This window comes from Caloenas nicobarica, chromosome 5 (assembly GCF_036013445.1).
Source record: "Caloenas nicobarica isolate bCalNic1 chromosome 5, bCalNic1.hap1, whole genome shotgun sequence".
Taxonomy (NCBI): domain Eukaryota; kingdom Metazoa; phylum Chordata; class Aves; order Columbiformes; family Columbidae; genus Caloenas; species Caloenas nicobarica.
Window position 1 is genome coordinate 24142992 of NC_088249.1, and position 11895 is coordinate 24154886.

The following is an 11895-nucleotide window of genomic DNA, read 5'->3' on the forward strand; positions in this document are numbered from 1 at the left end:
AATTGCACATATCTCTGCTTAAAGTGGTTTGGTATCTGAGTCCACTTAGTGTCTGTGCTGTCACTTGGTCTTATGGTCTTACCATGACAGGAGCAGAGGGAGGCTACATGTAAGTTAGGGCACCTTGGGTACAGAAGGGTCCATATCAGTGAGCAGCATAAATGAAATCATGTTTGCCCAACTGTTAAAATCTGTTGGAAGTGTCTCTCTGTCAGCCAGGGACCCACTTGTTCCCAAATCCAAGAGCAAAAAGGCTTCTGTAGGGCCCAACATGACCTAAGCTTCTCTGGATGTATGGAGCCCAAGTGGTACAGGACTCACAGTAGCATGGAAAGAAATCCAGCTGGACAACATATGTTGGAAAAGCATTTAAATAATCACTTATTTGAGCAATCTTCCATGTGGATTTCACCCTCAGCAACTGATTTGCAGTTGTTTATTCACTTGGGTTAGATAACCAAGGCCTATTTAAATGGTGTCTGGATGTCAGCCCAAAGAATCACTGCCAGGAGTGTTTGTAAGCTGGGTGGTGGAAGTCCAAATAGCTGCTTTACAAAATTCCCCTGTGGGAACATTCTTCCAATATGCAGTGGAGGTGACCCAAACTTTTATCTGTCTACATGACTCTATCCTGAATAAGGGTTTTTTTACAGCACAGAAATGTTCACTTTTTAACTATCACTCAAGTACCACAACTACGTAGGCAAGCTTGCAAATATCAGGTAGAACAAGAGAAGAACACACTTTCAGAAGTGAAAGCACAGAGCCTTTCCCAAGGCTTTGGTGAAATGTGGGAAAGAGAACCAGCATAGAACTTTTATGAGTTTTGGGCAAACCCTGATACAAAGCCGAAGTGCTCCTGTCCTACCTGTGTGGAGATATTCTCAACATAGCCTGGAAAACCTTCATCCTTCAGGCTGACATGTTATCTATCAAAGCAGTCTCCACTCAAAGGATCTACAAAGTGCTGCCACAGAGACGCCGACAACTTTATATTGAGATTGTAAGAGGCAGAAACCAGGGAAGTCTTTAACAAAGTCCCAAGAGAATCCTGTCACTGTAGGATAAACAGAAAACACACTGTGGAAGCAAGATAACATTATGATATTTTTGCATACTAATTCCTTATGGAACAGCAAATAGTTCACTCTTCCTGAGAGAAGACACAGAAAAGGAAAAATGTGCTGATATATCTTAAAAAAGGGCTTTTCCACTCAGCTTTCCAAATCAATCTCCTCAAGAGCTCCAATCCTGGCCAAACAGCTTCTTTTGGTGGATGTCATCAAGACAGTATTCAGGCTGTTGGATACAGTGATGTTAGAACCAGGAAAAAAGTTTGAGTTTCATTCTATAAAAGCGTCCAGAAGTCCTGCAAGGATCAGGCAGCAAAGATCTTCAACAAATCTGATTATATGGTCTGCCGCTCCCATTATAAAATAATATGACCAGCTTGAGTTTGTCCCATTTTGTCAGAAACTTGATAGCATCAAGATGAGTAAAAAGTAACACATCAAGCCAGGGGATGGGAAAGGCCTCCCAATGGAAAAATGGATACATTACCCCTCTGAGAATGAATGTTTGAAATGTGGAGTTCTGACATGCAGCAAGCAGATTTATCTCTAGGAATTCCCATTTACAGCATATTCCCCTGGGTGCCCAAGAAGTGCCTGCCGATTTGCCAAGGAGCTCTAAAGGCCAGGAACACTCACAGCCATTGTTGCAGGAGGATGCTGACTGCACCAATTACAGCAAATAATCATGTTCCTTCTTGCCTCGTGAAATAACACATAGCTGCAGTGTTGTTTGTCAGTACTTGTACTTCTGAAAAGGCAGGAATGCTCTGTATGTCAGATAGCAGCCTGAGCTTTGTGACCTTTGGTGAGCCCCTTGAGGAGAGAGAGGTCTAAATCTGAAGGCAATGCAGGTATGTCCGCACAGGAATGGGAATTGCAAATAGAGATTTGGGCAGAGGAATTACAGATACGATTTATTGTGGGAGATATATACACACAACAGGCACTGAGAAGATACTAAGGCATACTGTTTTCTTAGAGCTTAGGGGAAGTATATATGGCTAAAAGGCACAAGAGATTGCAGTTGTGCTATCAGGAAGGAGGTTTTAACAACACATTTGTGAGTGAAGACACATAGTTGAGGAGATGTACCCTTGTGTGGACTCTCTTTCAGAAGGACAGAGTCAAGGTCAATGAGAGATCAGCCCTAATCTGCTAAGATCTACACTCCAAGTCAGATGATTTGCGTATTGACTTCAAAACAAAGATCTTTCTAATTACGTTAAATGAGTTGTTCACCCCTGGAAGTGACGTTCCTTGTAATAAGTCCAAATGTTGTAACATAAATAGACAAGTACTTTTTGCTTCCTTCAAGCAAGCTGCTCTGACTGGAAAACACTTCCTGGATGTTTCTCAGTGTCACTAATAAGAACCAAACAATAGCAAAAATGGTATGTTTATAGAAATTTGAGCTGGGTGGAAAACTGGTGGCTTGACATATAACTTAAAAAAAAAAGGCAAGATGAATCTTAAACCAGTTTTAAAACTCTAAGAACTACTAGGGGCTGAATCACCGTACTGAATGTGAAACAGCACATGAAAATGTGAATTAAGCAAATGTTTAGGATGAACCAATTTGTCTTCAAAATCAGTAAAAAGAATAAAACCTTGTATGCTGAAATTATAATAATTACATGGGGCCTCCTCCACTACTGCCAGTTCCAGAAAAAAGCACTATTTTTTAATTTTGCATTTCTTTGGGGATGGTTCCTTGAAAAGGTTTCAAGATGACCAGATGGCTGAATGAGACATCCATTTTAACAGCTGACCCCACACCTTGGAGGCAACCCAAGGCCAAGGTTCCAGAAAAGTTAAAAGTGATTGCCAATCTAGGGTGAAGGAAAAGACAGTATTAGTTCTCACTTTGGTATCAAATATGATTGTGTATAAGAAGCCTCCAATTCTGGAGCAAAAGAAAAGGCTGAGGATTATTTATAGTGTATTTTGTCACTTCTCCAGTAGTTCCAAGGTTTTCAGTTAACAGCAACATTTAGCAACAAAGAACTGCCTGAAGAGAGACTATTGACACAAAGGGTTCTTCATGGTAGTTAAGATCCAGTAAAAACATATTTGAACCTTGTAAGGCGTGGAAGGCCTCACCCTTCTGCTGCTGAAAAGCTCACTGCTTTCAAACAGAAGATTGTAGCTATTTCTTAGTCCCTCCAGGGGTGCCCAAGAACTGGAGCCTTTATGATCTCTTCTCAGCTATTATAATGGCTACGATGCAAGACACAGCAAGTACAACTGCCATCAGTTACAGTCAGTCATCATCACACTCTGGTCTCTTTCTAACCAGGGAATCGGTCCATGAGCTAGAACGGCCAGTTCCAGTACAAGAACGATCTGACAGCAGGCCACGCTAATCTGGAGGCTAACCAAGGATTACACCCACTTGAACTACCAGCTGGTTTCCTTAAGACTTCCTTTAGCTTCGAGCTCATGGTTATTTTGATTTCTTAAATTACACTGTCTGCAAACTCCCTCACAGATGCCCTCCTCAACTCCTATAGCATACCTGGCAGTGGAGAACGCATAGGTGTGAGATGATTCTTTGTTATGCCTACCAAGAGAAAAGAGGAGAACAAAAAAGTCTATTCTATGAGTTGTTATTGTAAACTAAGCCATTAGGGTGTATTTTCAACAGCACCGCAGCGAGTCCAAGGAAATATCCCCCACAAAACCATCCCGGCACACATGGCTGGGACACAACAACTCAGTGTAACAGAGTTTTGTCACGGCACAGAGGATCAGGGAGCAGCCGCTCCCAAGACAGAAGGTCCCAGGGCTCTGAGCACAGCAACTTGAAGCACAGCTCGTGCCAGGGTGGCCACTGGGTTTGCAGTGTAAAGAAGCCAAGAATACAGTGTGCTGGAGACCTCAACTGGCATTGCAAAAAGCTAAAGTATCATCTCATTTAAATAAATATCACTAAGGTGGAAGTCTGAAGACCCCCTCTCCCTCTGAAGGTGTCAGGGAGCAAAATCTGTATGTCATTTCTTGGCAGGTGCTCCTTCCAGCAGGAGATGCCTATGGAGAAGCCACACTAACATCAGAGAGCAAACTTCCAGGTAAAATTTGAGCATCTGCAGCAATAAGCAAGGAAGTGAATCAAAAGGGTTCAGGGTATTAGAGGATGTTGCCTCACTCTCCTGAGAAAGAGGGGTTCCAGACCATCTCTACTTTTTGAAGATGTAGTGACAGAATATTCTCTGACCAGAAGCTTTTCTTCATAGCCAAGTGGGAACTGAGTTTGCATATTATTACCCACAAGACAAAGTCTCAGATGCTGCAAAGCATGACTGCTGCAGCCTGTGCATGGAGGAAAGGAAGAATAGTGTCACTATACAGACTTGATACTGACCATCTCAGATACTGTACTCTGGCTCTAGCAAAAGCAAAGCGCAAAAGTAAGGCGTCTGCTCACCTGTATTCTGTCTTGCTACAATAGATGGTGGCAAAATTCATCACAAAATGATATGCCCGCTCATATTTTAATTCCCATGGAAGATAAGCATGTACAAGAGGGAGAGGCCCAAGTCCTGTTTGACGCTATTTTCCACACCTCACATGTGAGAAACTGTGCCACAGATATGACCCTACGTGAAAACTCCACATCATGCAGAGGGCAGCGCCAGGAAAGGGACACGGCATTCACATGGGTCCCAACTCTAAGGACAAACTGCAAAGGACTGAGCACACTGTGCAAGAAAGAATCTCAGAAGAAATGAAGAATTCTCCACCGGAGACACCAGCAGCATTACAGACAGGTTCTCCTGACAGGGCACCCACCTCTCCAGCAGCAGGCGAGGAATTCTTCCTGCTGAGGTTTTCATCTGGAAAGAAGTCCTGGCGGGCTCGACTGCCCATCTTTAGTACCTGTAGCACAGGGGGAAACGCGAAGGAGCAGAGGGCACACGGTTACTGACAAAGCTGCTTCAGAGCAGGGGAAAAACTGCGAGCGACAGCTCTGCAGTCACGCCGCGCCCTGCAATGAGGCACGTTCCCCTAACCGGTGCGAAAGCATCGCCAGCCGCAGGCGCTAACCCCGCGGCCGCCGCGTGGGCCACGCTCCCCGGTCCCGCCCGCGGGCTGCCCAGCCCTTCTCGCCGCACGGCGTCCCACAGCAGCCGAAGCCCACGGCGGGGCCCGGGGGCCAGCCCGGGCAGGCCTCCCGGGGGCGGACTGCGCCGTGTCCCCGCCCCGCGCGGAGCGCCGCGGGCCGCCGGCCCCCGGCCCAGCCATGAGGCTCCCCGGGCCGCGCTCGCCCGCTCGTGTGCGAACGGACGGCGGTTACGGACCCTGGAGCCGCAGCTCGGAGGGACGGGCGCTGCCCCGGCCCCACGGCCAGCTCGGAACGGCCTCGGCGCGGCCCGGGCCCGCTCACCCCGGCGACGCCCCCGCGCCGCGGCGCCTCCGCTCGCTCCTCCTCAGCCTCCATCCGCCGCCGCTTCCGGCAGACAGCCCGCCCCCGCGCCCCGGCAACCGCCGCCCCCCGCCCACCGCCCCGCGGGCCTGCGCCCTCCGGCACCGCGTCCGCTCTGGGTGTCGTCCCCACGGAGCCCGGCCTGCCCGTGGCGGCGCCCTGAGCGCCCGGGCTCTCCGCTGCACGGCCCCTTGCCGAGGTGCGGCCCGGGAGCAGGGCCAGCCGGCGGGCCGCGCACCCCGCACGGCCCGGCTCGCCACAGCCTGCGTGTTGCTGCCCGACAGCCGGCAGCGAGTCGCAGTGCTGGGTGCTCCTGGCAGCCGTATAAATATATCCAGCCCCGTTAGCGATCTTAAAATCTTGGCCTGACTAACGGTGGCAGCGGGGCTACAATTTCTCAGCACAAGACATCGTGTAAATACTCTGTCAGTTTTTAATTTCACACGCAGTTGGGGCTGGTTAAAAACAGCCTGCCCCTCTGTCTTCTCCAGCTCTTCACTGTATACACTGTATTCCAACTAAGGCAGATAATCCATCCCTGTAGATCTGTCTCCTCAAAGAGGGTTTTGCCAAGTCTCCTGATGGCTTCTGGTGCTCTTCCCAGTTCTCTCTAGCTCTCCAACGCTGCTTTCCAGATGAGGCGGCCGGACCCCGGAGCACCCGGTGGGGCAGCCCCAAGGGGCAAATATAAGCGCAACAATCATTACACACGTGCCTCTCGCATAAGTTGTGCAGAGATTTCCACTGAGCTGCATAAAAGGACCCCTGGTCCCTTTCTCGGCTGGACAGACGTATAGATTAATTGTAAATAGATCTGGCTTTAGCTCCTCATTTAAAATAAACATTCGGTTTTCCAGTGCCTTGTCTATTTGCCTGTATTTTTCTGGTATCTCGGACATTCCTCACAATCTTCACCCATCCTCATTAGCCTAAATAATTGCCATCCATTTCTTGTGCTGCTACAATCAAGAACTGCACCACACAAACTATTCTGTTAACACTTTGCATGGTGAAAATTGACTCTGTAACCTAAAGTTTTAAGCCTTCCAGAAATACCTTTCACTAAAAGCACCAGATCTCACTCTATACCTGCTTAGCTTTAGTAGAAGCTCATGGTCTGGCTGAAGAACTTTAACAAGTTTAAATAAATTGTGTCAAATACTTCTCCTTTTTTCCATTCCTTACTGACATTTTCAAGTAGTTGTGCTGTGATTGTGATGATCTAAGGATTAAGTGAAATAAGACTTGTGGGCAGAAGTAATAACTTTTTATTAGACCAACAGATATAGCTGGAAAAAAAACATACAAGAAGTATTTCTATGCCTGAAAGCTTGTCTGTTTTTTTCCAGCTATATCAATTGGTCTAATAAAAGATATTATCTCCCTTTACAAACCTTGACATGTTCAAGGAATTCGGTAAGTGAGATGTGATTTTCCTTTTTTTGAAGCCAGGCTGGTAAGGCTTTATGAAATTATGATCTCCTAGATACTTTGTTCTTCTCTTTTAATTACAAATTCAAGTGTTCATGGGGTGGAGAGGGCAGTTTTGACCCAGCCCCATGCTGCACCACCAGGGCCATGGGAGTACGGCCCTGGATTTCCCACTTCACATTGACTCCGCCAAAGATCTGCTGCAGCTGTGCAGCTGAGCAGGTACCAGGAGACGGAGGGGACTGGAGCACCCAGGTTGCTGTAGCTACTGCGGGAAGTCCTAGTGCAAGCATACACTTACAGCTGACCTCCTTGATCAGAAAAAGAGCATCCTAAGAGGAGCATGATAGCGTCCAGAGCAATGTTGATGTCTGCTAAAGCAGGAGGGCATCCCAGGAATCCTTGGATGGGAGTGCATTGCCAGCTGTGGTCCCAAACAGGTAGCTGGTGGGGTGTTCCTATTGGAGGCAGGGTAGACCAGGATGGGGTGCCCCCCTGGCCAGACAGATCATGAAGCAGCAGGACCCATGGGTTCACTTGTCTGAAACTGACCCCTCAAGTCCCTCCTCATGATTGCCCTGGGTCCCCATGCCAGACACCACCCCACTAGCACGTCCCAGCTCCCCCCAAAACACGCTGTGCTGCTTGCTGCCCACCCCAGAGACAGGAGTGTGAGGCCGATTGAAGAACGGTGGAGTCCACGTGCGGGAAAGAAAACATTTGAGCACTTGGGAATTGAGCCGTGACTCAGAATTTTGGCTTCTGACTTCAGAGATTCTTGATGAGAGAGAAGAACAGACATGCAGAAAGAATGACACCTGAAATTTGTCCTTCCTTGAGTCCCTCTGGACTCCTCCACTCATCAGAATGGGGTTTGTCACCCATCATGACACATTTTTGCCTGCTTGGGGAGGGCAACGGGGGAGAAAGTTTTCATCCATCGTTTCATGCTGTGCTGAAAATTGATCTCACTTGCTTTAAACGTTGAGGTCACCTTTTCTGAACAGCTTAATTCTCCTCTGCCCTACTGGTGGCACTGCAGACAGCATTTGATCCTGGGCCTACAGCAGCCCCACTCAGACGAGGAGACAGTTAACAGGACAAACATCTGGTGCTGCTGTGGCTGTCTAAAGCCATTTTCTGTGCTCACCTCCTGCCTAGTTCAGGTCCATGGTGCCAGAGTTTCTCTTTCCCAGTGTGCAGTTTCAGGTGTATTCTCGGCTCGGTCTGCTTTGCTTGTTGAGTTTTGTCCCCACTATAAATCACACAGCCGCCACCCTCCCTCATCTGAACAGCAAATAAGAACTACGCAAGCATTCCTTTCAAGGGCAAGTTCTCACACCTAAGCATGGACTCCCTCCATCTGGTTTCCACCCAGACCCCATCACGTAGAATAGGACTAACAGAGGCCCCCAATAGCACTGTCTGCTGTTGATCACTGCCTGACTGCTTCAATAGGGTGTACTCGGTAGAGTTCAAGAAGGACAGGGAACTGCTGGAGAGAGTCCAGTGCAGAGCCACCAAGATGATTAAGGGAGTGGAGCATCTCCCTTATGAGGAAAGGCTGAGGGAGTTGGGTCTCTTTAGTTTGGAGAAAAGGAGACTGAGGGGTGACCTCATTAATGTTTATAAATATGTAAAGGGTGAGTGTCATGAAGATGGAGCCAGGCTCTTCTTGGTGACAACCAATGATAGGACAAGGGGCAATGGGTACAAACTGGAACACAGGAAGTTCCACTTAAATATGAGGAGAAACTTCTTTACTTTGAGGGTAACAGAACACTGGAACAGGCTCCCCAGGGAGGCTGTGGATTCTCCTTCTCTGGAGACATTCAAAACCCGCCTGGACACATTCCTGTGTAACCTCATCAGGGTGTTCCTGCTCTGGGTGGGGGATTGGACCAGATGATCTTTTGAGGTCCCTTCCAATCCCTAACATTCTGTGGTTCTGTGAGCTTGTGTCTTGTCCTCCTTCTGCCCAAGAGAAAGCCATGAGAGTCTGGGAAAACAATCACACTTGAGCACTCCCACATGCTTCTGGTCCTAGACCACCTATAGAGCAAGGGCACACAGGCGAAGTTAAAGATCCAGCTATGGTGGGAAGCCCAAATGGTAGCACTACAGTGGGAAAGAACAATGAGCACCTTATTCAGAGCAACCAAAGGTTTGGTTAAACAGCTCTCTGGCAGCAGTAGGATTTATGGGATGCAGGGCAATTCCAGTAACAACCAGTGAAACAGTGCTGCGCCTTTCTTCCTCACCCAGTCGTCGAGTCAGGCGGCCAGCCAGATTCCCGATTTCGGCACGGGACAATTCACTGAAAATATCAAGCTTCCACTGGGAAGCAAAGCACTCGGTGAAGACTGCTGCCGTAGCTGGCTCCACGCTACCCACACACATGCACCTCCAAGCACCTCAGTTTGATTTTCTGCAACTTTTTTCTCCATGACCCTCAAAGTATTTACCTCATCTCTAAGGGGTTTTGGAGGAGGGAAACAACTGAAAATATTCCGTTATTTGTGTGGGTTCCAGGACAAAATCTCCTAACAATTGCAAAGCTTCAAACAGGAGGTTCCTCCCTCTGGAAGGTGGAAGGGGCTTTGATAAGCAGAAAAGGCCCACGCATTTGTCTGTCTTGATCTCCATGAGAACAGACGCTGTTCGAGTTGCATCAGCCCCGGCTCAGACTGTCAAAACCCAGTCAGGGTTGCCAAGTGTGAAATATTTCCTACAATACTCACACATTCAGTAGCCTCGTCGGGGTCTCCCTCAGCCCCAGCTGGATTCCAGCGTGTCCAAGATGTGCAACCTGTTAGTGACTGCTCCTCGCAGCCACCAGCAGCGGTTCCAGTGCATGTCAGACCATGGAGCTTCCCCACCTCTTCTCAACCTAGAGAGAGCAACGCCCGGGGTAGAAAGTGAGTGGCCCAGTACTGGAGCCAGCACCACATCTACCTCCTTCTTCTCCGCTATTATTTCCAAATGGTAAGTCTCCACTGTCAACTCATAACATAAGAGTCTGCTCTCAGCTATCAACAACATTACCTTGTGTTTTGTACTATTGCATTTCATCCCATTTCTGCTGTCTCAGCCATCAAAATTGCCTACCCCCTCCTATAGGATATTCCAGTCCTCCCCTATATTAACAATGCCTCCCAACTTTGGATCAGCAGCCAATTTCATTAGCACATCTATTTCAATGTGCCAAGATCATTAATGAAAACTGGGCCCAGGGCCAGCCACTGCAGAACTCCTCTAGTAATCTCTTATAATTCCTGTACTTATCTCCATCTTAACTAATAACTCACCATGCAGCACTGTAGCAAAATGGTTACTGAAGTCCAATGCAATCCATTCTACTGCATTTCGCATGACCTCCAACCTAATGCAGGGTAGAGGAGATCCCAGAGCACAAAAGCATCCAGAGTTAATTTCAGAAGTGCCTGAGGATCTCTAGAAACATCCATCCCAATCTACATAAAAATATTCCATGGATAGCTAACGGCAGCACTCAGACTTTGCAACTTACTCCAAGTTGTGATTCATCTGATGGTCATCTTAGAGCTGCTAGATCTTGTTACATCTTTGCTCCATCAAAGAACTCAAATTCCTCTTCCCCAAGCAAAGCACAAGCAAACGGTGAGCAGTTCACCCTTTGGTCTCCTCAGAGCTGCAGGGTAATGGACTCACTGGGCATCCAGCACCCTGGATTTCCTCTGAACCTTCTTCCACACTCCATGTCTTGGATGAGCTGCTGGCCTCTGAGCTGGCAGTGCTCTCCCAGCCCCAGACACCTTAAACATACAGGTGATGGAAGGCTCTCCGCAGCCGTCCCCAGCGTTTCCAGCCATGGACCAGCTGTGCTGCTGCCACACACCACCTGTCCAGGTGCCGGCGCCACGTGCCCATGGGGCCCAGCTCTGCCCCAGCACGAATGCCCCAGGACTTGCTGCCACAGAGAGCTCTGCCCAGCTCCCGTCTCACCCACAGCCCTGCAGCAGCTGTCCTGCCGCATCCTCCCAGCAGCACAGCCGGGCTGCTGGCTTCCGCAGGGCGGACAGTGCTTCCAGCGGTTGCGCTGGGTCAGGAAGGCACGGAGCTGCCATCCCGCCTCAGACCTCCGGGCACCTCGGGGGTGTACAGACCCCGCTCCGCAGGCCCCCAGGAGAAGGGCTGGGCGGTGGGGTGAGGAGTGCCTGCAGAGCGGGAAGGGTTCGGGGGAGGGCAAGGTGCTCGCTCCAGGGGCCGGCAGCTCCCGGGCTTCAGGGCAGGCGGGGTCAGCACGGGGGAGGCTGGTGCGGCGGGTGGCCGTGGTCAGGGGTTGCCCCAGGAGGGGACCCCCCCGGGGCCCCGGTCACGGAGCCGAACCTCAGCTGGGGCCGGGGTTCGCTCTCCTGCGGGCGGCCCCGGCCCCCTCCGAGGGCAGCGGGCGCACGAAGGGCCGGACCGAGGGCTGCCCTGGGGCCTCGCAGGGCCCGCCAGCCCCGCCGCGGCCGGGGCCCCGCCGGGGCCGCCGCAGACCCTCGCTCGCAGCGCAGAGCCCGGCCCCGCCGCCGCCCGGCACCTCCTTCCCCTCCTCCCTCCGTCGGAAAGAAACCACATCAGGAAAGTATTCGGGGTATTTTTAGCCGCTTTTAATGCAACTTCGCAGCTGGGAACGGGAGGGGCATCCCCGCGCCGCCCGCCAGCGCGCGGCGGACCACCGCGGCGAGCCCGCCGCCGCCCCGCGCCCGCCGCTGCCCGAGCGACGCCAGCAGGGGGCGCCCGCGCGCCGCGCCGGTGCGGCGGCCACGTCGGAGGGCGCGCGGGGTCGCCCCGCCGCTGGAGCGCGAGGGGCCCGGGGCGCGAGGGGCCCGGCGACGCCGGCCGCGCGGGGGGCGGCGGCGGGGCCCGGCGGGGGGGGGGGGGGGGGGGGGCGGCGGCTGCGCGGCTGCTGAAGCCATTAGCGCGGTACCGCGGGCGAAGGCC

General features: G+C 50.7%; 1 protein-coding gene across 3 annotated transcripts in view; it reads right to left on the reverse strand.

Moving 5' to 3' along the window:
• Positions 1 to 5515, reverse strand: part of IFT43 (intraflagellar transport 43) — a 44872-nt gene extending 39357 nt beyond the window's left edge. Inside the window, exons 1-2 of one of the 3 annotated variants that reach the window (XM_065636851.1) lie at positions 5458 to 5515; positions 4863 to 4949 (exon numbers count right to left, since the gene is read on the reverse strand). In XM_065636851.1, the coding sequence (XP_065492923.1) occupies positions 4863 to 4949; positions 5458 to 5511 (141 nt within the window). In that variant the 5' untranslated portion in view covers positions 5512 to 5515. The other 2 variants (XM_065636852.1, XM_065636853.1) reach the window with 2 other exon arrangements.
• Positions 5516 to 11895: the final 6380 nt, after the last annotated feature.